General features: G+C 41.9%; 2 protein-coding genes across 4 annotated transcripts; one reads left to right on the top strand and one right to left on the bottom strand.

Moving 5' to 3' along the window:
* The first annotated feature begins 2773 nt into the window (after nucleotides 1-2773).
* LOC309692278 (methionine aminopeptidase 2-like) lies at nucleotides 2774-10763 on the top strand. Of its 2 annotated transcripts, none has more exons than XM_082510616.1 (11): nucleotides 2774-2972; nucleotides 5676-5777; nucleotides 5870-5947; nucleotides 6054-6156; nucleotides 7921-8082; nucleotides 8184-8365; nucleotides 8468-8562; nucleotides 8646-8742; nucleotides 9406-9509; nucleotides 9689-9804; nucleotides 9887-10763. In XM_082510616.1, the coding sequence occupies exons 1-11, from the start codon at nucleotides 2816-2818 to the stop codon at nucleotides 10137-10139; spliced, it is 1449 nt and encodes a 482-aa protein (XP_082366742.1). In that variant the 5' UTR covers nucleotides 2774-2815; the 3' UTR covers nucleotides 10140-10763. The 2 variants fall into 2 exon arrangements, with proteins under 2 accessions (XP_082366742.1, XP_082366743.1); XM_082510617.1 differs by having other exon boundaries at nucleotides 2775-2972; nucleotides 5885-5947.
* Nucleotides 10764-11726: 963 nt separating this feature from the next.
* Nucleotides 11727-25854, bottom strand: usp44 (ubiquitin specific peptidase 44). Of its 2 annotated transcripts, none has more exons than XM_082510608.1 (6): nucleotides 25717-25854; nucleotides 20145-21857; nucleotides 16004-16202; nucleotides 14663-14771; nucleotides 14219-14469; nucleotides 11727-13360 (listed from the first exon to the last, which is right to left on the bottom strand). In XM_082510608.1, the coding sequence occupies exons 2-6, from the start codon at nucleotides 21702-21704 to the stop codon at nucleotides 13236-13238; spliced, it is 2244 nt and encodes a 747-aa protein (XP_082366734.1). In that variant the 5' UTR covers nucleotides 21705-21857; nucleotides 25717-25854; the 3' UTR covers nucleotides 11727-13235. The 2 variants fall into 2 exon arrangements, with proteins under 2 accessions (XP_082366734.1, XP_082366735.1); XM_082510609.1 differs by lacking the exon at nucleotides 25717-25854 and adding an exon at nucleotides 25623-25707.
* Between the last annotated feature and the right edge of the window lie 265 nt (nucleotides 25855-26119).

Genomic DNA, 26119 nt, shown 5'->3' on the forward strand with positions numbered 1-26119 from the left:
GAGGTGTTAAAACACTTTAATTAGGGTACATGGAAGGTCTTCATGGTGGAAAGAGTTAATGTAGGTGTGAGTAAGGCACTTCACCAAAAACCAAGAACAGACATATGCTCAAAGAGATCTTAAAAACAGCCTGAATCAGTTACAATTGTTCATCTTGTATCTGTTCAGCTGACCTTACTAGTGCCGAATTGGACCTCTTTTTGTCTTCTAAACTGCAATAATTCTACATGGCACAGATTCAATAAGGTGCTGGTAATATTTCTCTGAGATGGCTTCCAGTAGAGCATCCTAAAGGTGCTCCGTTGGACTATGGAGGGCGTTTGAGTACAGAGTACATCAGAAGATATGCACACTGTGGCCGTTAAGGGATGGCAACAATCAAAGAATATATGCAGGTAGGCCATGGAGTTTAAACAATACTCAGTTGGTACTAAGGAGGTAAAAGTGTGCATATCCTGCACACAAGCAGCAGCAACCTGAACTATGGATACAAGGGATGGATCCATGCTTTTATGATTTTTACATTAAATTCTAACCCTGAATGTCACAGCAAGAATCAAGACTTGGGCAACATTTTTTCATCTTCTGTGGTCTTATTTTGGTGAGCCTATTTTAACTGGAGCCTCAGTTTCCTGTTCTTAGCTGACAGGATGCATGCTCAATCATCCAGACAAGTAAATCCCAAAAAGTTGATTCTGTTCATCTGGCCGTAGTGTTCTCAGTGGGAGAAACGTTTCAGTGCAGACTGAAGAAGTCGCTTGGATGAGTGACAAAACGTTTCTCCCACTAAAAACGCTATGTCCAGATAAACAGAATTAACTTTTATGGATTAGCTGACAGGAGCAGCGGTCGGTGTGGTCTTCTGCTGCTGTAGCCCATCTGCTTCCAGATTTGACGTACTGCGCGTTCAGAGATTCTCTTCCTCGTAACTGGGTTATAAAGTGGTTATTTAAGTTACTGTTGCCTCTCTGTCAGCTCAAAGGCCGAATCACATTTATAGTCACTAAAATCTGATGCTCAGTTTGAACTTCAGCAGGTTGTCTCGTTCGTGTCTACATGCCTAAATGCGCTGAGCTGCGGATGATTGGACATTTGCATTAACTAACAGTTGAACATTTTGCCTAACAAAGTGTGTGGTGAGTTTTTATAAACCATACCAAATTAAGTAGGAGAGCCATTAAAATAAACTTTGTTTATCACAGAAGTGGGAAGTTAATTTCTTACGGCAGCTTAAAAAACACTCCCAAAAACAAGTTAAACACAAACTATAATAAACCTCATGACACAACCAGGAGCAGAACCTGCTACTCTGTAACTGCAAGATATTTACCTGAGAAATCTACAATTCTGACTTAATGAGACATCTTAAAATCTCCAAAGAGACTGCACTGACAAAGTTCAATTTCATGGAAGCAATACTGAGCTCTTTGTTCAGTATAATACAGTTTTGTTATGGTTTAGGTTTGAATCATTAAGAGATAAAGGCTTCTTTGTCTGTCGACTTGCCCCATAGCCAGCCTGAATCTGATCTGTTCAAGTGATCCTGGAGAAACACTTCAAACTGCTAAGGTACCAGCAGAAAATAACAAATAACACCATCTATGCTACTCAGAGACAGTATCTCCAAATGAGTTGTACCGAAATAAAACTTTTAAACTAAATAAGGGAGAAAATTAGTTGAGATTAACTTTATTTATCACACGAGTTGCTATTGAAAATAGGAAGAAGTTAAAATTTGCTGTATAGGTGCACATCGAATGCACTGATAGGTAGTGAGGAGGAAAAACTGATCACTTTTGTGTAAAAACACAACAAAAATGTAAAAGCTTTAACGGTTAAATTAAACTGCTTAAACATTCAATAACAGTCACTATCGTCGGCCACTAGCACTTAGGCCACCCACATGCTGCAAACATGTGTACAACTATAGTGTTTACATTGTTTTATAAAGGTTGTTTACTGTAGTGTTTACTGCCACCTAGTGGCGGATTCTGGAACTTCCCCGGTCCTTATATTAGGATTAAACTTGTAAAATAAATAGTATTTTATATTTTTGTGTTAAAAGAAAGAAAAACTCGTCTTCTTTAGTGTGATAAGCTCGTTTGTTATCCTTTTAATTATTCGTATATCACATCTGTTGGTTCCTCAGGTGTTAAAGCTCCTCTTCAGCTGATTCGGCATGTTTTACTATGTGATGCCTTCAGGGGCTGCGTACAGAGCTCCGGTTTCTGACTAAACGTCTTTAAACTCCGCGCATTATAAAAAATATTCCAAATCATACCTTCGTTCATCTGGCAGACAAGTTAACTGCTAAACAAATGCTAAACACCAAACATGGCAGTCAGTGTGTGGTGCATTAAGGGTGTGGTCATTTAATAATTAATTTTAAGCATTCAAGCATATGCCACCACACTGAAAGTACTATTTAAACTGAAATTGCAGGGAGATTAAACCTATTCCTGGTTTTTAGAGTGCCCGTGGGTCAACATATAATAAAAAACGTTATTATTTCCATTTGTATCGTGTTTACTAAATAAATGTTTCTAAATTAATTAAAGACTCTCAACTATTGAGTAATTATATATGATTACTCACTAGGTGTGAGTATATTTAATTATATTATATTATAATTAAATATTTTGAGATAATATGTGTATTTGTTTTAGTAAAACATAGTCCCTCTGTACTTACAAATAAAATATTAATGTAATTAGTTTTATTAACAAGAAGAAAAATCCCGGGTGTCCATGAAGGCAACACATACTGAGGACTCCCACAACCCCTTGTGCTTCCTCTTCCAGCAGCGCCTGCGATCATGGCGGACGTAATAGCGGAGCGGGTAGCAGAGCAGAAAGCGGTCCTGAACCGGGAGCTGAACGGAGAAGCGGAGGACCGAGAGGAGGCCGATCCAGCGGAGGAAACCTCGAAAAAGAAGAGAAAAAAGAAGAAGAAGAACAAGTCTGCGGGGACAGGTGAGCCACGACAGGTGAAGTCTCGTGCTAACAGGCTAACGTTAGTTAGACGGACGAGTTAGCCGCGACTAAACCGGAAATATGTGCATACGGCTTCAAAATAAAATCGACAGTTAAAGTTTTAATTATAAATGTAATATTTAAATTGCACCAACGTGTATTGTTTCAAAGCTAAGTAGTTGTGATTTGTTTTTGCTAGGAAATTTTTTATTTAAGTTGTGATGCTGATTTCCATGATAAAGTATGTGAGATAATGTGTTGACATATAGGAAGAGATCTTGAGCCATGCATTACAAGAGCTGTAATGCGTCAGTTATATGAGATTTAGGAATAAGATTGGAAGAATTAACTATATTATTTAGACAGTGTTAGTTTACATCTCTTGGTTTCCATAATAGAGGCATTGTGACAGAAACCTCCTTTGTCCCACACGCCATCAGACTGTTTAACTCCTCTCTGGAGGGGAGAGGGAGGGGAAGCAGGAGGACAAAGGAGGGGGGAACAACTAAGCTGTAGTTCCTCTTCACCTCACTGTACAATACTTTTGTAAATAGTCAACAGTGCAATAGACCTCAATACTTGAAATGTGCAATTCACTTGTATTTTTATTTTTTATTCCTATTTATTCTATTTATCCCCTTCGTATATTTTATTTATATTATCTCTGTATTTATATATGTGTGTGTGTGTATATATATTATATATATATATAATATTCTGCAACTCTGTAACTTCTGTCGGTGCTGTGCTTTTTTGGAAATCGAATTTCCCAGAGGAACCCACCCGAGGGATTAATAAAGTTCTATCTAATCTAATCTAATCTTATTCTGAAATTTACACCGGAAGCAGTGCAGTTGAGTGGTTTCAGCTTCTCCACGTCCTACTCGTTGGACATGCGGGCGCAGATCAGTGCAGATTGGGCTACCGCTGTGCCTCTTGGGCCTCAGCGAGGACACCGGGCTTTAAGCGGAGCTCCCCACGGGAAACGTGCCCTCTGTCGTGGAAGGGCAGCTTTAGGGTGGAAGATAGTCCTTCCAGGAGCTGTCCTCCCTGCTGCTGCCGCCCTCCCCCCGCCGAGCTTCAGCCAAGCTCTCCTGTTTCGTAATTCTCCCTTTGCCAGACTTATTATGTAAGAAAAGAACAGAGGAAGGTTTATTTTGAAAATTAGCCGCAGTTAAAAATATTTTTCTTACTTATTAGATAGTTAATAACATTCAGAACATTACAAAATAAAATACAGCTTTTATACACTGTGTAATTGAAGACGTTTATTTAAAAGCCATATTTTAAGTTTATGGGGAATGGGCAGTGGTGTCAGTTTTCTTTGTGTCTGATCTGTTTTTCTTATTTAAGAGAAAAAAGAAAAGAAACAAAAAACACTGCCTTCAAGTAGGACAATAACACAACAGTACTTATTCTTCTTCACCTGGTTATCTTTAACTGTGTGGGTAGAGCTGACTGAGCCACGCCCACATAGAAGGTCCAGCACAGACTCAGCTGAGGCAGTAATGAAGTAAAACAAGCCTTGTTTTATTTGAATACCAGCAGACACGTCTCCTCTCTGAGGCCATCTCTGCTCTTGTATCTGTCTTCACTAACTCTGAATCAGCATGTAGCCCCCCGCCCCCTTGCAAATTTATGCAGTTGCTTTGGAAGCCAAGAAATATTTATGCTAACCAACAAGACCAGCAGTAGCCAAACTGATAGCAAGACTCTGTTCACTCAATTTTTGAGCTCTGATCCATACACCTCTGGCTACCGTCTGGCGTCATTAAGCTCTTCCTCCTTTTCTAATTGGCCGTGATGTCATGGAGAATCCTGGCTGATGGGTTATTTGTGGCATAGTGTCAATGAAAAGTCGCTGGCTCCTGTATCAGCGAGTGATGCGCCCTTAGTGCTGCTGGTGTAAATGATGCAGAGCTGTGGTGAGCACAAACAGACCTTCACGCTGTCATTACCCAGCATGCCCTTCAGCGGTTTAATATTGCCCTCGTTTTTTTGTGTGTATGCCCTGATCTTTGCCCAGGTGAAAAGAGGGGCACAGGTCCTGTCAGAACATTTAACAATTCTATTAATAAAAGCCAGTTTTGTAGAGGTTTATCAAACAGGGAAAACTGTGTTAAAGCAGGATTAAGCTGGGCTAAGTTGAGAGCTCAGGTGTGTGGTCACATTACTTAGTGTACACCTTAAGGTCTGCCTCATTACCGAAGGTGTTTTAGAGAGTTAAATTGAAATGTTACTTTTGTTTTTATTAGTTTACTTTATAGTGATGTAAGCTTTAATCCATCAAAAACTGCAGGAAAATGTTCAGATTGTCTATTCTTATTTAATTCACTTAATGTACAGAATTCACCTGCTTGCTGCATACAATGCTACTACTGCACATTCGCCTAATGTATATAATATATAATGTTCTTCCTCTCCCCCCCCCTTTTGCACAAGTCGAGGAGCGTGTCAGGTTACATTTCACTGCGTGTTATACTTGTATAACTATGCATGTGACGCATAAAGAATCTTGAATCTCTTGAAGGATGTTCCTCATTTGTGGATTATAGTGTTGAGATTTCAGGAGAGCGTGGCTCAGACCTTCACATCTTATTTCGTTTTAACCCTGATATTGCTTCCCTATCAGGCCATTAAAGGTGTATATTTTAAAAGTAGTGAGTAACGATTCATTTCTGGGTCACTGGCATCTGTTTACAGGCACTGAGGCAGAGGTGGAGGCGGACGGAGTGGCCGAGGTGACCAAACAGCTGGAGAAGCAGGCGATAGAGGACAAAGAGAAGGAAGAGGAGGGCGAGGAAGGTGACTGAAGTCAAACATCAACACTTTAACCTGCGGTGGTGTGGACAGGTCAAATGTAAACATTGGATTTAGTAGCTGTTTTTTTAAAAAAGTCTTAACTTACACAGACGGAGACGATGGAGAGAACTCTGCAGGAAAGAAGAAGAAGAAGAAAAAGAAGAAGAAAGGAAGTGAGTTAATGATATTTTAGTGGAAAAGCAGACTCGGTGTGTTTTATACCGGAGCCAGGTGTTTCTGTAAGACATCTGTTGGTGAGTCTTTGTTGTGTTTTGACAGCCAAATGTCAGACTGATCCTCCATCTGTGTCCATCTGTGAGCTCTACCCAAGCGGAGTTTTCCCCATTGGACAGGAATGTGAATACCCTGTCGTTCAGGATGGGTAAGACGAGCATACACACACACACCTACTTCTCTTTTAAATCTCTTTAGCTTTTAAAATGCCAGGTGGGTTTTTTCAAAATAATATTTTGACTTTTTTCCAAAACTTCTGAGTTAATTTTGGGAATTGAACTTTAGGGCTGCCACGATTAGTCGACTAGTCACGATTATGTCGACTATTAAAATCGTCGACGACTAATTTAATAGTCGACACATCGTTTGAAGCTTTGTAAGATCACAAAGGACGCAGGAATGAGTAGTAGGATTTAAGAGTGTAATAACGGACTGAAACAGAAGATGGCAGCACTGCATGTACAAGGATGCCAGCTGCCGTTAAACCCCGAAGAAGAAGAAGCTGTGTCCCAGAATTCATAGCGCAGCCCAGCGCAGTTGTCAACAATGGCGGCAGCTAGTTAGTTTTAACTTTACTCTTATTATTCTTTCTGGGTCACAAAATAAACGTTTAACATATTTTCAGGCGAGAATGTAGCTGTGTAAACCTCAAATATCTGCTCAGTTTATCAAGACACCACATATTTTCAAAAGCGCTCCGACGTTTTCGGAGACGTCTGTTACCCACTAGCTCGTTAGCTAGGCGGGGGCAAGGCTAACTAGAGCCATGAGAACACCGGACTCCCGGCAAATCGTTTTCAAACCCACCGCCTTCTTTTGCTAGTCAGGTTAAACATGATATATAAGTCACTTAGATAACTTAAAAATGTTATTGTTTGGCTTTCTTTAGTATTTTATTTGTTCCTGAGTAAATCGTTTTGGCTGAGATTAAAGTTATAGTTTTTGCACAGCTAAATAAACTTCAAGCAGACAGCTGATCATCAGAAGTGTGAGACGCTGGAGAATATACTCCGGTGTCCTGTTATATTTTAGAAAGCAAGGAGTTTATTAAACTTCACCGAAACAATCTGCAAATTTCATTAAAAATTAATAAACTACCATCTTGTCTTTATTTTTAGTTAGCACAAACACTTCAAGCTGTAAGCTAATGATAGTTATATAAGACCAGATGCTGCTGGTGCAATAAGCTGTACGTCCAATGGATGATGATCTGATTAGTCGACTAATCACAAAAATAATCGGTGACTAGTCGACTATCAAAATAATTGTTTGTGGCAGCCCTATTGAACTTACTCTTGGAATAGACGTGGATTTCCCTGCAATGCATATTTTTGATTTTATTCCTGAAATAGTATTGCAAAATTATTCTCAAAATTCTAACTACATTTCTGGAATAATATTTCAAAATCTTAACTTATTCTCTTTTTGTTAGTATCACTCAGAGTGGTACTAACAGTAACAATAGTTAGCATGGAAGGACTTCTTTAGTGGTTTCCTCTGAGTGTGTGCCTGAGGTGTGCAGGTTTCATTTAATCTGTTTTTACTTCCATTGCCTTCCCTTCTTGTTCCTGTGTTTTCTGGCTGAATTACATCAGAGGTTTTACATGTGAGGCTCCTGCAGCAAGCTGTGGACCACACTGTGCAGTGTTTATATCGCAGTCTTTATTTCCTCTTTCTGGGAAACACTTTTTAATCTTGTGATCTGAAAAATTACTCACTCATCTCTGTCTTTAACAGAGGAGAAACTCTGTATTTTCCAGTAAAGACAAAAACATTCAACTAAGTAGTTTCAGCAGGTGCATATTCATGAAGAATGTGGTCTCCAGATGTTTTTATTAGCTTTAGAAACTGTAACTGAATCCAAATTTGATGCTTGAACGTGCTGCGCTGCTGTTTTTGTTTCACCTCCCAGTCGCAGCGCCGTGTCACGCATGACCAACGAGGAGAAGCGGGTGCTGGATAAAGCTAACGAGGAGATGTGGAACGACTTCAGGCAGGCGGCCGAGGCGCACAGGCAGGTCCGGAAGCATGTCCGCAGCTTCCTGAAACCTGGCATGACCATGATCGAAATCTGGTGAGACTGCTTTTATCTTCTGTCGCTCGTAGAGGCGGCTGTTTTGGAATTAGATGAGAAGATTTGGATTTCCTGCTGATGCCCTTCTCTGTTTTGATTAGCGAGCGGTTGGAGGACTGCTCTCGTAAGCTGATAAAGGAGAACGGGCTGAACGCCGGCCTGGCCTTCCCCACCGGCTGCTCCCTGAACCACTGTGCTGCTCACTACACTCCCAACGCTGGAGACACCACTGTCCTCCAGTACGACGACGTCTGCAAGATCGACTTTGGCACTCACATCAACGGTACGCCGACTGAACCTTTCTGCTTCTTTTACTGCTGTTTAAAAATACATCAGCCACTGGATGCTGACCGGTGTGCTTCTTTCTTCCGGTGTCTGCCCGCAGGGAGAATCATTGACTGTGCCTTCACCGTCACGTTTAACCCAAAGTACGACAAGCTTTTGGAGGCCGTGAAAGACGCCACCAATACCGGAATCAAAGTAAGACCTGAACGGACGCCTCGTTTTTAGTTGGTGTGTGTTTGTGGATCCTGCAGCTGAAACATGTTTGTTCTCCTCTGAAGAACGCCGGCATCGATGTGCGCCTGTGTGATGTCGGAGAGGCAATCCAAGAGGTGATGGAGTCCTACGAGGTCGAGCTTGATGGCAAAACATACCAGGGTGAGATCACACTGTCATTACAGGATACTCAACTTTATAGAAAACAGTAGTTTATGCTATCTGTGAAAATCCACCCTCACGTGCACCATGACTCGTGTGGTAATGTTCACAGACTCGTGCATTTCTGTTTCATCTGAATTATTTTTTGTTTATTTTGTTTTTTTTAAGCAAAAAAATAAAGAAAAGAGCAAAAATCTGCAACATGTAAATGATCTGAGGTCGTTCTCGCATGACAGAGCTTCACATATTTTTCCCTCTGTGATCCTTTTACTCTAAATGCAGCAAAATCAGAGCTCAGACATTATTTTAAACTCTGCGTAGCTCCTGTAAAAAACTGACATGAAGAGCTTCAAATATTTCCCAGTGCTTACTAAAGACGTGTGCAACTAGTCAGCAAGCGAGTTAAACAAATTACTCTTATTTTATTAAAACAACAACTGGCGTGTCCACAAGGCGTCTCAAGTCTGGATAAAGGTGGAGAGTTGCATCAAAAAGGACATTGAACCAAAAATTTTGAATATGCCGATCATGAAAAATTAGATTCAGGGCATTATTCTAAGATATAAATCTACAACGGAGTCTCTCCTCTGCTGATATTTGTGTGCCGGTGTGTACTAAAACTGGGAAAAACTTACATTTCGTCTTTTTTCCCCTACGTTGCAGTGAAGCCCATCCGAAACCTGAACGGTCATTCCATCGGTCAGTACAGGATACACGCTGGAAAGACTGTGCCCATCGTTAAAGGAGGAGAAGCGACGAGAATGGAGGCGAGTACTTCCTGGTTTCCTCACATTTTGATCAACTTACTCACTGCACGTGATTCTAACGCAATATCAGAATTTCTAAAAAGTAAAAAAAAACTAAACGCTGTAAAAAGAAGCTGAAGAGCACCTTCAGCTTCACTTCTGACGATTTTATTTTCGTTGACTCGGGTGTCGCTCTACAGGAGGGCGAGGTGTACGCCATCGAGACGTTCGGCAGCACGGGTAAAGGCGTGGTCCACGACGACATGGAGTGCTCGCACTACATGAAAAACTTTGACGTCGGCCACGTCCCTATCAGGTGAGAGCCTGTGTTTATTTAGCTCGCCTGGACAGGGAGCGTATTGGTTAGCAGTAACTCACTGACTCCTTTTCTTCTCCAGGCTGCCGCGAGCGAAGCACTTGCTGAACGTGATCAACGAGAACTTCGGCACGTTGGCGTTCTGCCGGCGCTGGCTGGACCGCCTAGGCGAGAGCAAGTACCTGATGGCCCTGAAGAACCTGTGCGACCTCGGCATCGTGGACCCCTACCCCCCGCTCTGCGACACCAAGGGCTGCTACACCGCTCAGTTCGAGCACACCATCCTGCTCAGGCCCACCTGCAAGGAGGTGGTGAGCCGGGGGGACGACTACTGACACCCCTACCTTCCAGCACCACCAGACCCCGCCCCCTCACTACCACACAGCACCTGTTGGAGAACTCGGGGATGAAGTGAAGGATGCCAGACGCTGACAGTGCACAGCTTTCAGGGAAGGAGAAGCAGCTGTCTGAGCGCTCCGCCATCAACCACAACTAAAGAAACAAGCCCACACCTTTCTCTTGGATAGAGCTTTTTGTTTTTTCCAGTTTCCATCAGGACTATCATATTGCAAAATATTACATTTAAGCTGCTGCTGAATTTAGTGCAACCCCAGTTTTCAAAGAGTTTCTCTCCACTTTGAGCCTCCGGTGCTTTGGTGCTCTGTTAAAATGAAGCACCAAGGCCACTGATGGCTTAAAGAAGTGGTCAGGCCTGCATGCTGGCATGGCCCAAAGTCTTTGCAGACTGTTCCTAACATTTAAAAGCTTGGGGAAGAGGTGGTCTTGTAGTTAGATATTCATACAGACACCGGTAACCTGCAGCTCTATGTTTGGCTTCTGTTGCAACAGGAGGGAACTCTGCACTATGGCCCTCCGCTTATCGGTTCTTTGGTATTTGTAAAGTTTCTTTGAAATGGCTGCTGCCACTCTGTTCCAGATTAAAATGCTTCATTTTCAAACTCTCCCTGATAATGCTTTTATAAGAAAGAAAATTAACTAAATAATTTTGCTCATTTGTGGGCTCCCTACTGATGACTTTGTGCAAGAAACCTAAACGGTGCATTTTCTTAATTTTGTTCCTACAACAGAGGAAGCCCCCAAAAGTTCTGCAAACCCAAATCTTTATTTTGCTCAGACAAGATGGGGAAACATAACTTCATGGGATGTTGGGGTGTCCTTAGGAGTAACTGGTAATAGCGTTACTCTATCACACGGTGGTTAACATTAAAAAACAAACAAACAAAAAATCAGGTAAAGTTAGGCTACCTTCTCAGCCATGCTTATTTTAGACTTGGTTTAGTGAAATTAGGTATTAAACCTTATTGATTAATCAGCGGTTAATTTTATAAAAATGGTAAATGGTTTTATACCTGTAAGTAGGATGCTACCACTTAGAAAGGTTAACATGGCTTATTTAAGCTTAGCATGAAGACTGGAGACTGTTACTGGCAATAAAACTTCTAATACCCTTCAATAAGGGGAATTTTCATGCATTGTAGATTGAAGGTAAATAACGAAGCACAGACGGGCATCTTTTGTAGAAAAATGAAAAAATATTCTCATTTATTGAGGTAATTTTTTTTTCTAGAAAAAACAAAAAATTGAGGTAATAATTTGCATAGTATAACTTCCATCAATTTACACACGGCGCATCCATGGAGCAGTAACCAAAATGCCAACAAATAACAGAACTGCGGACAGAGGAAGAAAAAAAAAAAAAAAAAAACCCACAGAAAGTGTGCTTCGACTCCCCTCTGCTCAGAGGGAAGATAATTGAACAGTGAAATCTGTTAACTGCTGGTGGTTTTCAACAATCGGAACAAAGTGGTTGTATAAAACGTTTAAAACAGTCGATGGCCTCCTTTGTAAAATCTCTGAGAATTGTATAAAAAGTACATTCATAATCTAAATGCTGGTCTGTGTGGGACTCCCACTTTGCTGAATTGATATGAACTATAAAAATAGATTATTTTGTTAAAGGGCACTTTTCAAGTACAGCAGTTATCTGCCTAGTCAGGGATGGTTTACGGTTATGCAGTTACATTCTGAGGCAGACAGGGGGCAGCACTGAGCCAAATAAAAAAAAATATTAAACCAAAAACCACATTAAGTAAGAAAATGTAGATTTACAACTTAGCATGCTGAAAATAAAGCTGGGATTTTAGGAATAAAGCTCTCGAGTAGAACACAGCTGTAGGCCTCATTCAATTTTACTTGTATTTTTTCCCCCTGAAAAGATAGTCCTCACCTTTAATATCACAAAACTTGTGTACTAAAAGAGAAATGCTTTCTTTTGTAGTCTCAGTAATAGTGTTTTGACTTTAGTCTCATAATTTGGACTAATTTCCTCAAAATGTTGACTTTCTTTCAAAAGAATACAGACTTTATTCTCAGATTGGTATTTAATTTTTTTAAGTTACTTTAATCATATTCTGACATTATTCTCAAATCCAACTTTATTCTTGTAACTATTCCAATGTTTTTCAAAATGTAGACTTTATTCTCAAATGTTTTTGTATTGCAAAATTATTCTCAAAATTCTAACTATATTTCTAGAATAATATTTCAACATCACTCAAAATTATTTTCTAAATCTAACCTTCTTAATGTGGCCCTGTCACACTCATTCGTAGCTGTCATTAAAAACTCCATAAAATACTGAACCGTTTAGGAGAAGCAGGGCTTTCCAAATACTTCCCGCAAATACTTTGGCTTGAGGTCTGCCTCAGAGTGAAAAACATTGCTCGTGTACAGATTTTTAAACAACCAACACTAAAAACCTGCACTATACACATTAGTGCATTTTTTGGCAAGGAATCGGGATGAACGCCTGTGAAAATGTTTACCTGTCTCAGACACACGGAGGCCATTTCTACTGAGTGAATGACAGTTTATAACCCTACATCCAGTTCTGTGTTGACTATCTAAAGTGACTGAGAAACATTTCAGCTGATTTATAAAACAAAACAAACAAACAAACAAAAACCCCAAAACACAGCATTTACAATCAACAAGCCTCGCGCACAGGTAAGCAGACATACCTGTAGTAGAGTATGTAGTCATGCCTGACAAAAGTCTACTGGCTGCTTGACACAGACACCTTGGCTGACGCTCTCTTCTTTATAAAATACAACTGTACATGAATCACAAACATAATCTTTTAAAAAAAAAAAATACCTACATATAAACACAATATACAACAAGTTCACAAAGCAGAACCCAACTTTACAAACGAGTCCTTTCTCTCTCACCTCCTTTTTGTTTTGTTTTTTTAATAGAAAAATAGACTAAAAAGACCCAACCTCCCAGATACAAAATGCCCAAAGAAAGAGGGAAGAGAAAGACCGATAGGTGGGGCTGTGCTGATGTCACCTCGCTGAGTAGTCGGGCTGCTGGGGAGGTGGCAGCGGGGTTCACAGAGGGGTGTAGTCCTATAGCGGCCGGTCTCTGTCCTGAGATACTCGCTGCGTGTAGAAGAGGATGTAGGCCTGAGCGCGGCAGACCTCATCCACCGAGCACACGTTCAGCTTAGAGTCATTACAGTGAACCCAGAAGCCTGGAGGAAGAGGAGGGACGAGTTACCCAGATGAGCAGATGTGTTTGGAACAACACGTTTGTTTACTGGGGTTGGTTTTTGAGATCCCGCTCCCACAGAGCCACATACTTGGACACTGGCTAAACAACTGGAAAAGCACTCAAATTCTACTTTTAACCCCATGGAGCACATATTTGTTTTTTACTCTGTAGAACTGGTATCAAAATCACATCCTGAATACTCAACATGACAAGATGTTGGGAAAATTAAGATCAACACAACCTGGTAATATCTTAAAAACTTAAAATCTAATTTTAAGTTTAATAAAATAAAATACCTGAAGTTTAATTTAGCAAAAAGCCTTGTGCCAGTTACTGAAAACAAAGATTAACTTAGCCTAACCATAATCTCAGCGTACACAGAAATTCATGTATATAAATATCAGCAGGAAAGAAACTAAACTACATTTAACCTTATTCACATGCAGCAGTGAATGAATCAGGTGGTAAAATTGGAACAATAGTCCTGAAAGCTTCCTCGTGTCCTATTAATAACCTGCAAATACAGCTGAGAGGGCCGAGGAGGGAACGTCATCATTTCTGCAGGAATATGAGGCGTTAGTTTGACTCTTTCGGCGACGATGACTCCACGTTTCGTTCTGACAAGATAAAATTCATCCTGAGCATGGATCTCATGAGAATCCTTTCAGTGGCATTTCACTGTGGCAGAGGAACCTCTGGACTTTAATGTGGACATTTTGAGAGGATGAAGGGAACAGTTCCCACAGCATTAATCCTCCTGTGACCGGGGCATTCACTGCTGTGTACACTTCCCTGCTTAAACCCAAACACAGAGAAAGAAGTAAAGAAAATGACTCACCTCCTTCTGTGTTGTAGCAGTAGGAAGTGTAGTGGCCAGAGCCAAAGCCCTTCCCATGATGCATCACCACGGCCGAGAGCTCGTAAAGGAAGTGCTTTGAGCGGGGCGAGCCAGCGGCGCTGGGGCTGCTGGGACTGGAGTAGGGCATGGCTTTGGGTGAGGGCTCTCGGCAGCAGTAGGGTTCCATGTTGAGGAGCTGGTCGAAGCTGACGTGGACTCCAATCTTTTCCCGGTGATTTCTCCCAGACCACCTGAGGACCAATCAGAAGGCAGAGAAAAAGCTGAGGGGTGATCTTCTAAGAACAGCTGAAGGTTATTAGTGTTCTTACTAGAGTCTCGTCTCTAGAAGTCACATCCATGTATAATAAAGTGAAAATTTGAGTTAACACTTAAGACACGGTTATATTAATCCAATCAACTCCACAGGCGTTAACGTCTCCTCACCTGAAGCGTTTGAGGTGCAGCCTTAGGACCTGAGGCAGTTTATGGACCATCAGCTGCTTCTGTGCTTCGGTCAGAATGACTGGCTTGGATGAGGCCCGTCTTCTGGCAGCTGCACACACGTGGAGAGAGGAAAGAGCTGACACACAGCACAAAGATCACTTTTTGTGAGCGTCGACGCAGCTTTAAAGCGGTCACGTGACCCTGTGATTATGTAAACTGCTGCAGAGCGATAAAGGCGCCATTTTACATGAACATTTTAGAGTAGATCTGAGAAGCAGTGCAGGTATTTGTGTTAGTTTAGTCCTGAAGGAACCACACTTCTAAATGCTTTCATTTAGAAGTGTGAAAACATGTCCTTGATTTCCTGGATACCGTTGTTGGGTATGTTTATTTTTTATTAGCTGCTGCCTACAAACCGGAATGTCCCCACCATGTCCTGTTTTGTTTTCACGACAGGCACTTACAGGCTTTCAACATTTGAGTCAGTCAAGACTGCAGCCAATCATTTTACCCATCTTACCCTCACTGTGATAGTAGGGAATTGGAAGTTTGCTTGGATTTCAGCTAAGCGGTGTGAGTGCTGCACGGCACTTACACCGCACGGCAGCGAAAAGCACGGCATCAACGTAATGAAACGCTGGTAACATGTTTTATAGTCACCAAAATGCTTCCATTTGTTGTTTCAGTGTCACAGATGTGACTAAAAGGTGCAATTTGGTTGCTATCGGTGGTTGTTGGACTTTTTTAATTTTAGAAGGGAGCATATCACAGGGAAAAGGAAGTGGGAACAATAGAAAAAAAATAGAAAAATAATACTTTTACAGTACAACAAACACACACTGTGGTAACAGGGACCACTTTCAGTAGTTTTAAATGTTCAGGCCTTCATAGAAATTAAGGTTGTGACCCAAGTTTTTACTTTACATCTGGTCCATAGATTATATAGGCGCCTGGCCATGGAGTGCCTTTCTTCTACTTATCCAGCCACCGATCTGTCCTTTTAGCCTTGTTTTTTTTTTTTTTTATTCCCTCTTGAATTTCTCTGTCTTTAGGTTGATCAAATGTCCAAAAACATCTTCCCTCTGTGAGTTTGGACACAGCTGTTTTTCATCTGTCTCGTCTTGTGAGTCCGAGAGGGATCCTTCAGTTTTCATTAACAATGTTATACCACAAACTTAGTTCTACCATAAAGCACGTTTTAGTTACTGAGTGATACTTTTACAGGCTTAGTTATCGTTTAGTTTGTATCCCCTCTTTTTTCAGCATGTTTTATAGGTGAAAACTGTAAATATCTTGAGTTTAAAGTAAAAAAAAAAAAACTGTGTGGCTCGTCTCACTCACAGTTACACTGGTCACAGGCGTAGATGTTTCCCTCCAGAGCTTCGGTCTCTGTAAACTTGGCTAGCATTTCCGTCAAATGGCACGAAGCCTGAGCGGCCGACTCCCGGCTATTATTGTGATATCGCTCCGGGAACTCCAGCGACAGATCCCAAAAAGGCTCCACAGTGTTGGAGCGATGGTCGCAGGCCAGGCACGTCACCTGCATGGAAAGGCGAGAAAGAGTAAGAAATAAGCAAACAACACAGGAGACGTCAGAAGGAATATCTCTATTTCTACATGTGACTGGGAATACATAGAAATTAAATACAAATGTGGGGCTTTTCACAACATCCACTGACCCACTTTCCAATCCAATCCAATTTTATTTATAAAGCACTTTAAAATACCCAGCACAGGAACAAAGTGCTGTACAGAAAATAAGTTAAAACAATAGAATGAATGAATGAATAATATATATATATATATATATATATATATATATATTATATGGGTGCAACGATACACAAAATTCACGGTTCGGTTCGGTTCGATACTTTGGTGTCACGGTTCGATATTTTTTCGATACAAAAAAAAATGTTCATGCCTTTTTAATTTGTCATTTATTAAAATTATAAATATATATTTTAACTCAAAAGTACAGTTTTTAAATTTAACCCTAACCCTTGTGCGCGTTTTTTATTTTGACAGCGAATGCGCACCTGCGGACCACTTAAGATAAGATAAGATAGAACTTTATTAATCCCTCGGGTGGGTTCCTCTGGGAAATTCGACTTCCAAAAAAAGCACAGCAACGACCGAAGTTACAGTTACAGAATTGTAATATATATATACACACACACACACACACACACACACACACACACACACACACACACACACACACACACACTTATGTGCAGCCCTGGTTATTTAGCTCGTCATATTGCAGCCACAGAAATTCTTTTGTCCATGAAACCATAAAGCTTTCTTTTTGCCTTATAGTCTGATTTGTCATAACTTCTCCGTTTTGTGGTAAGCTTTTCTTTGGCTGTCACTTCTTCACCCTGACCTGTCTTATTTGGCTCAGCAGAACTGAAATGCTTTTACACACGCACTCACATAAGCTCAGCGATTCTCTGCGCGATCAACCTCTCACATGTTTAAGCTTGCTGCGGGAGATTTCACTTGTCATGTTTGCATAGTAAGCTAACGATTAATAAGACGATGTCAGAGGAATTGGTGCACAAATTTTCATCACTCACAGATCAGTGCTGTCGCTCTCTATACACAGTTTGCACGATTGCAAAGTGAAAGCAAAAAACAAGCGCAAATTCAAACACGATTTCAATATGTCACATATTGACAGTGGCTCACCGATGCCAATGACATAATTACCCAGCTACATTTCTGAAAGAATGCAAAAGCATTGACATATATTTTTCCTTCCTACAATAGCCCGACGGGCAGGGAAGAGATAGATTTTGGTAGCCCGACTGGAAAAATCGCTAGCCCCAGGACGTCGGGCTAGCGATATTGCAAGCCCTGTATCTGATTGAGGAATCACTCATCTTTGGAAAAGAGAGTTTATTACAGAGAAATGTCTCTTTCCAAAATAAAAGCTATACTATCCGCTTCTTCTGGGCTATATTCTCAGCAGCATAAGGAGAATCATGTGCTAACAGCTGTCTAAATGACTCGGCTAAAGTTAGTAGCATGCTTGTTGTTTTTGTCTTTGCACTAGGATGATGTCGGCGTAAATGTGCAGTCATATTCGTTGTGTTCCCACTAGTGCTTTCAGGTTAATCTCGTTGAAATGACCTTAACGCCACAACACGGCAAATCTCCGTTAACGAGCTACCGCCGATCGCCCCGTGCATGGGGCTAGACGGCCAACACGTTAACGAGCTAACTACGCTAACACACTAGCTCCCGCCCATGTAATTGAGCATTGCATGGCACATCCAACATACTGTTTTACTTTAGTCCATGACTCGCTTACCTTCAGGGTCATACGTCACATGAAAACCAAAATAATTCCAAACGCCAGATCTGAATGGGGGAGGTCCATGTTGCAAGGAGAGCTTAACTTCTGTCTTGCTAGCTTGCCCTGCGCTCTTCCTTCTGACTATGCTGTCTGTGTGGAGCGCTCAGTGGATCTGCGCTCGACAGTGCAGCCTAGGCGGAGTAGTCGAACACAGATTCACTGAGCGCTCCACACAGACAGCATCGTCAGAAGGAAAGTTGATAAAATAAATTACAAATGTTGTATTGTTCGATACATATGCGTACTGAACCGAAAGCACTGTATCGAACGGTTCAATATCGATACGAATATCGTTGCACCCCTAATATATAAATATATAAATATATACATATACATATACATATATATATATATATATATCACTTTGCAATCGCGCGAACTGTGTATAGAGAGCGACAGCACTGATCTGTGAGTGATGATAATTTGTGCACCAATTCCTCTGACATCGTCTTATTAATTGTTAGCTTACTATGCAAACATGACAAGTGAAATCTCCCGCAGCTTAAACATGTGAGAGGTTGATCGCGCAGAGAATCGCTGAGTTTATGTGAGTGCGGCAGGATATATATTTCACTACGATGACCTGGATGACTGAGAACCTTCACAGACAGATATATATTTTAGTTCTGCTGAGCCAAATAAGACAGGTCAGGGTGAAGAAGTGACAGCCAAAGAAAAGCTTACCACAAAACGGAGAAGTTATGACAAATCAGACTATAAGGCAAAAAGAAAGTGCAGCTTTATGGTTTCATGGACAAAAGAATTTCTGTGGCTGCAATATGACGAGCTAAAAAACAACACGCACAAGGGTTAGGGTTAAATTTAAAAACTGTACTTTTGTGTTAAAATATATATTTATAATTTTAATAAATGACAAATTAAAAAGGCATGAACATTTTTTTTGTATCGAAAAAATATCGAACCGTGACACCAAAGTATCGAACCGAACCGTGAATTTTGTGTATCGTTGCACCCCTAATATACACATATACATACACACACATATATATATATATATATATATATATATATATACACACACACACACACACACACATATATATATATATATATATATACCAGCAGCAGCAGGTGTCACCGTGTGTGCTCAGCCTCTACAAGCAGAGACTAATCTCTTGTCCTCAAGCCAACTCTCTCCATTTCCTACATCCTCATCCACCTTTAAGGGGTGCAGCTGTTTAGCATCATGTCGACAAGTCAGAATATTTTCCTATATTCCTTCCCTCCCTTTTATTGAAGGCGAGACAACGAAAAGTTATAAGACACAGATTTAAGACCACCTGGTATAAGCAATAATTAATTAATTACCATTAATTAACTACCTTGATAACTTACATAGGTAGATGGATATCAGCTTAACAGATAAAATTTAAATAGTGTGCTTGGCTCTTCCTTTTATAGCAGTTTTTTAATGTTACCAGAATCTGCAGAAATATAGTAGTTAACAGTTGAAGCTTTTGTCTATAAAATTAATAAATAACTCAAGAAGAATTCCCGGTGCATGGGCCAGGTGGGGGCGCTGTACTATACTGGTGTGTAAACAGTTGATCATTTTTACCTAAATAATTCTAAGTGAGAATTAGTTTAGACATGAATTGAAATCAGACCAAAAATAAATACTCCTTGCTTACAGTTTAACCACCTCTCTTTAGTTTGAACTGTTTATTCTGATTATTATGAATACAGGATGAATCAAAGCCAGTGATGACTGATGAATTCAAATCAATGCAAACACAGTATGAGAGCCAATCTGAGATTTTCATGCCTTTATATGCTCCTCTGAAGGTCACAGCCTCTGATTAGCACAATAGACTTAACGATATGTGGACAAACTGTGCTAACATGTTCAGCCAACCCCAAACACTCATTTTAAACCAGTAAAGACTGTCTTAATAAATAAAAATGTCTATTTAGTAACATTAATTTATACTTTTTGAAAAACTACTAAATAGTCAGTGATTTTCCTTTTGTCCTGGCTGAAACGTCTTTAGTGGAGCTATAGACCAGCACATGTGCACACATCATGAAGCTTGTCAGGTAAGCCGGCTGTATCGGTGAAGAGTGTGTGTGTGTGTGTGTGTGTGTGTGTGTGTGTACCTGGCTGAGGAGCTGGCCGTGAAAGATGGTGTTGACCACGCTGAGCACCTGCTTGATGAGCCGCTTCTGCGTCTGTGGGACCCCAGCACTGGTTGTGTGCTTGCCCGTGCTCTCCAGCTCATGCTGCACTTTATCCAGCAGCTCGCACAAGAACTCCTGAGCGTCCTGCTGAGCGTAACCCCTGAACGCCGGGATCAGCTGCCACACTGAGTGCAGCATGGCAAAAGGCGATACCAGCGCCCACTTGCCAGACCACATGACCTGGAACAAGGTGTGCAACTCATGGCACAGTGAGATGTGCTTCGAGCTGGGCTCTTTGGGTTGTATCAACTCCATGCTGCGGCCTCGTGACGCCCCGCCGCTCAGCCCCACCCCAGAGCCCGAGCTGGTCTGGAGTCCCTTCCTTTGGATCAAGGGGGGCTGCGATGAGGCCTTCTCCACCAGTTGGCCATGGACGGCAGATGCCAGTAGCTCCAGCGCCTGTGTTAAATCCAGACGCAGGAAGCACTCCCTGAAAACATGCAGGTGACTCAGCACCTGCAGGATGGAGTTCATATAACAAGTGTTTCCCAAATTTCTTAATCCCGTCACTCCAGGAGTGACGGTAGGACGCCGCTTGAAGGGCGAGCCGTCCTGTTTGGTGCCTTGCTTGCGGCAGACAGGGGTTTGGGCAGTATGCAGGGTTGCTGAAGCGGCTTTGGGCTTAGATTTGGTAGTTGAAGAACAGCTGCGTGCTTTGGGGGTTGCTTGGACCTTTTTTTTTGGTCCAGCTTTCTTGGGGGTTACAGTGGCGGGGCTTCGGGTTCGTTGCCTGCGTTTCAGGGATGGGGGCGCTGGAGTTTTCGTCTTGTTGCGCGCCCTGCGAGAAGTCAGCATTGTGGTCGTCAGATCCCCAACTCTCTGGCTTTTCTGACGCAGGCGACGACTCTTCCTGAGAGGAGCGTTCTCCAGCTCCTCCTGTAGCTGCCTCTTGAGAGCTCGCCTCCTCTCCCTGGCCTCCCTTCTTTGCTCCTCCTCCTCCTCCCTCCTCCTCTCTTCCTCTGCTCTCCTTTTTCCACATTCAGTCAGGCCAAACCAAAGGCGAAAGATGCGTCCCATAAGTGCTCTGCGGCGGTGCCAAAGAGCGGTAAACATTCGGTCCTCGTCCCTCAACTGCAACTCACGAACGCCGGATGGCATGAGGACATCCACGCTGGCGCTAGCGGAGCGCAGGGTGCGCCCGCTGCGGGTGGTGACCTCATAACGCTGGCTCTGGATGGCGCTGAGTGTACTGCGAAGCAACTTGAGGTCTCCGGTGGCGTTATCATTCAGAACATAGTCGTCACACAAATAACAAAAAACGTAAAGTTCGTTAACCTCCATCGCCAGTGGGTGGCCCTGCTGCTGGAAGTGCTGCAGAGCATGCTCCTCGATGTAGCGGCCACACGCCACGTGGGCACAGCCGAGGCAGCCCCATATGGACTCGGTGGTGTTGCAGTCAACGCAGTGCCACTTCTGGGGGTTAAGAATGGAGTGGTCTGGGGCCAGCCGCAGCCGCCCCACATGCTTACACCTGTCCATTACACAAGCCTGCCCGCCAAGTTGGCTGTGTCAGTCAAACTGACCTTTTGGCATGCAAGTCTTTGTTTGTCAGCGCTTCACGCTGGCTTCATATCACCATGGTAACCATGGCGAACTGAGAAGTGAGACCCTCCCAGGGCATGGTGGTGTTGTCTAGAGAGGGAAGAGAAAAGGTTAGGTGAGAACTTTGATAAGTTTACCTGTGTACAGGCCACAGGCGTTCATGTTAGAGCATTATTGTTTAACACCATTATTCCTTCATTTAAAAAGACATCCTTTTAGACGGGATTTTTAAACATAATACAGATGAAAAAGAGGCTAACAACAAACAATATACTGTTCATTCTTTTTCAATAAAACTGAATGCGTAACTAGACTGCAGTTTAAAAAAACCCAACAACTTATGACTGATGACTCTGGAGTTTAATAACTTCTATGGTTTAATTGCTAAGTCCCATTTTAGGTTTGTTGACTAGTTGAGCTTTCCCCTTCAACCTGACAGCAACAGCAGGATTACATCGCTCACTATTGGGGGGGGGAAAAAAACAAACTGCTCCAACTGCTTCATGCCTGGACCTTTCATTCCCGTGCACAATTTATGCATCAGAACATCAACATTTTGTCCCCTTTCACCCGATATCGCTATTGTTGTGATTGGATGTATGGTTTTGACACAAAACTACAGACTGCAGTGCGCCCACCACAATGCCGCAAACATCTACGCAAAACAAACACTAAACACTTTTCACTTAAATGTCCCACTACACGCAGACATCTGCTTTTTTCATTTAAGATTAAAACCAGATGAATTACCAACCCCCCCACCCCCCAAAAAAAACAACAACATATATTTTTAAATGTATACCTTCATCCTCTTCTCTTTACAGGAAACACATGAAACCAGAAATTATTATTGCATCTGATTTCCATCGACTGCTTTGTGAGGTTGTATCTACGCAGAGTAAACTGAGGCAAACTGCCAGGTGGCATGCGGACTCAAACATTTCTCAACCTCAACAGGGACCAGTAGTAAAATAACTGGCGAATAAACACAACTCTACGGAAAGAGGGTCGCTTTCACACTGGGGTTGACGAGCTTACTGAGGCTGTAGAAAAAAGCAGTTTAAATCTGTGGGAAATCGGTTAAAGTTCCACATCATAGGCTAGATTTTCTAAAGCCTCAAATCAAAGGACTTAGATAACTTAAAAGGGTCTAATTCCTTCTCAAACCATAGATTCTTATCTTGGTGATTTAAGTGTTCAGAAAATGAAGCAACAAAAAATAACCGTTTCCAAATGTCTCCTCTGCAATACAGTATTGTAAATACTTTTTGACAAATCAATAACCAAGCAGAACAATCAGCTGGTTGCAGATGAACACTAATTCCAACATCTTGCACAGCAACTGACAACAGTAGTTCTTCTTTAGCTCTGTACAGCATAGGGACACAGGAACAAGCTGTCTACCTGCTGCAGAGTCAAGCTAAACTGGTCCCAACTACCAACTGCAGCTGCAGTCCAAAATGGAGGAGTTGAACAATCAACTCTAGCTGCAATGAAGTTGAAACCTGTTGCTCAGCCAAGAGAAGGGAGACACTACAGATAGCTAGTTAGCAGCAGCTGGGCTTTAAGAAAATTTTAACCTGAAAGATGTTAAAATTAGTTTCAGATTGGCACCACCAACTGTTCACAAGACATCCTGGTTCTGCCAGAGGTTTCCTCCTGTTGACTGTTGTGGTTTTCTCCCATAAACTGAAGGGTCGCCATCTTAAATGATAAAGCGCCTTGAGGTGACTGTGGCATAAAGAAACTTGAATTGAAATCGAATTGTTTATATAGCTGAGCAACCAGTATGCTGAGAAGCTCTAGGTTCAGCTAAAAACATACCAATCACTCTTCACAGAACCTCTTCTGGCTTCTTTTCAAATCCCACAGAGCTGCTAAGAATTTGGGGATCCTTGAGTGGGCTGACCCCCCCCCCAACTGATGTCAAGGGAACAAGATCATTGAGGGGGGGGAAAAAAGAGGGGGTCTGAGCTTGCAAAGTGGTGCACTATGGGCACACTGTATGGGTACAGGGCAGTGTACTATAGAGCAAGTTCAACATGCCCTTGGGAATGGTTCTGTTATCAGTTTCCACTGTTTTCAGGGCTGGCAGCTGTGGCTCAGAAGATAAAATGGCCACTTACTAATCAGAAGGTCAGTGTATCAATTCCCAGCTACTCTAGTCTATATGTAGACATCTATATGCAACAACAAGACACTAAACCCTGAATTGTTCAAGTACTTGAGTATAAGAGACAGTTTTAGTTTTTATTCTCTCAGCTGCAGCCTTAGTGGTGTTCAACAGTCTGAGAGTAAATACAAAGACAGAATACAAACATAGGCGTAGTTGACATCCAAATTAGATATAAGGTCAACAAGTACAAATGGATGTCCTGTTTTAGCAACATATATTAATGCTTATAGAAAAATAAAATTTTTGTAATTTATTTATCTGCAATCAACTGGGAAACAAAAAAAATACAATAATCTGATCTAATCTGCTATCCACACACACACACACACACACCTCATTCATATGTAAGGAGATGCATCGGACAGCAACTCAGGGTTAACATTTTGCAGCCAGGGATCAAAACTGCTAATTAGCAGATGACCTGCTCTAACTCCTGAGCCACAGCCACCCAGTCTGTTGGCAGAAGGAATAGTTACGTTTGCAGCATAAGTTAGCATGGAAATATATCCAGGTAGGAAAGTGAACTGCCTCGGTCATTTTTAAAACCCAGGGTTAAGCCTAAAGTTATCAGGATAGGCTTAAATTCCACTTCCATAGTACAGGCCTTAAGACTACTTCTGCAGAGGGTTGTTTCCATGCTAAAAATGTCTGGAGAGGACAGGATAGCGGGAAAATCGGTTCTAACTCTGTTAACGTTTAGTTATAGTTTGGTTAGTCATAAACCACCAATTTAACAAAGCAAAACAAGCATGGCTCAACGCACTCAGTCCCCCTGTTTACCAGTGCAGGAGGGGGCGTGTGTGTTCAATACGTGTTCATCAGATTGCTGCCATGGATGATATAAATACAGCTGCCGGGGCACATATCCTGTCTGGTCTCCAGACATGTTGAAATGCTTTCGCGCCGAGCCTTTGGCTGGCATCGGGACGAGCCACAAACATCCAGAATAACGTGGCACGTCGCTGTCAGAGCCAGAAGCTGGTTAAGCATGATCCACATTAAAGTAATCACCGCGGAGATTTAGCAGCAACCCTCCTGGCTCAGCATTAAGAAATCAGTGGCTTCTAATTGAGCAAATAAAGCGATGACTCTCGGGGGTTGTCCCAGAGTTTCTAATGTCCTGAAGTTTTACCAGCAAGTTAGCGCGCTTTGCTTTGCTTGGTTTGTCCTTGTGGCTGTGCGTGGTTTTACCGACACACAGCCTCACACTAACTCTGAGTAAAACAGCCACAACACAACCAGCCAGAGTAGCATTTCAATAAACTGCACGAGCGCAGCACGCGTTAGTGTTCAGCCCGAGGAGCCCAACTTCACAGAGGGTCTCTCCCAAAAAGCTAAAGTTAGCCAGCTATCACTAGCATGTAATTAATAGCTGTAAAGAGTTGCGATTACAAAATACTGAATTGTGTAAAACTAACTCGAAAGCGCTTTCAAAGTCTCACAAATAAACGTCTCAAATGAATGAAAATAAAATTACAACACACGCGAACACATTTTGTTTGAACTAAGAGTCTAATTTTATTGTATTTATTCAAGATTAGTGAGCCCTAGCTGCCCTTGCCGCTAACGTTAGCCTAACATGCTAGGTAGTATTAGCTTGACAAGCTAGCGGCGACAATCCTGAAACAAGTTCAGCCGGAGATCGGCTCGCCGGCATCGGACAGGGCTTCAAAACCGACCTGCCAAGTGTGCCTCGGCCAGAATTCACACATCGTCGGGGGCACGGTCACAAACATGTTCAGAATTAGTTGCTACTGAAAGGAAACAGCATACCAAGCCTCTCCTTCACCGCAGTAACTCCTCTGTTTCTGAAATGATCGCCATCTTGTCAGTCACTGTCGCGTGGTGTTGGCTCGAGCGCGTCCGCGAGACGTGACGTTGTTGTTGTTGTTGTTGTTATTGTTATTGTTCTTCATGATGATGATGATGTACGTATATTAAAAGTGAAGCTTTATTGTTGTGAAACTGTGAGGTAAGTTTTAGTATTTTAATACAAATGTGCATATTTAGTTGTTTTAGTTTGATTTGATTTGATTCCTTTTTTCATCAGGGATCATGCACCAAACAGTCATCTAAAAAAAAGATGCCTTGTGTCAGATTTACAGTACTGTTCAAAAGTCTTGAGCTGCTCAGATCTTTGTATTTTGCCAAGCAGCCAGTAATTTTTAATTTGTTA

Source organism: Aulonocara stuartgranti (genome assembly GCF_965226115.1).
Source record: "Aulonocara stuartgranti genome assembly, chromosome: 17".
Taxonomy (NCBI): domain Eukaryota; kingdom Metazoa; phylum Chordata; class Actinopteri; order Cichliformes; family Cichlidae; genus Aulonocara; species Aulonocara stuartgranti.

Excerpts from the sequence above, each read along its gene's own strand:
- LOC309692278 (XM_082510616.1), top strand. The coding sequence starts at position 2,816 with ATGGCGGACGTAATAGCGGAGCGGGTAGCAGAGCAGAAAGCGGTCCTG. Across the intron at positions 9,510-9,688 it reads GAGAAGCGACGAGAATGGAG|GAGGGCGAGGTGTACGCCAT; the intron begins GCGAGTACTTCC and ends GTCGCTCTACAG. Across the intron at positions 9,805-9,886 it reads GTCGGCCACGTCCCTATCAG|GCTGCCGCGAGCGAAGCACT; the intron begins GTGAGAGCCTGT and ends TTTCTTCTCCAG.
- usp44 (XM_082510608.1), bottom strand. The coding sequence starts at position 21,704 with ATGGACAGGTGTAAGCATGTGGGGCGGCTGCGGCTGGCCCCAGACCAC. Across the intron at positions 14,470-14,662 it reads CTGCACCTCAAACGCTTCAG|GTGGTCTGGGAGAAATCACC; the intron begins GTGAGGAGACGT and ends ATTGGTCCTCAG. Across the intron at positions 13,361-14,218 it reads CTGCTACAACACAGAAGGAG|GCTTCTGGGTTCACTGTAAT; the intron begins GTGAGTCATTTT and ends CTCTTCCTCCAG.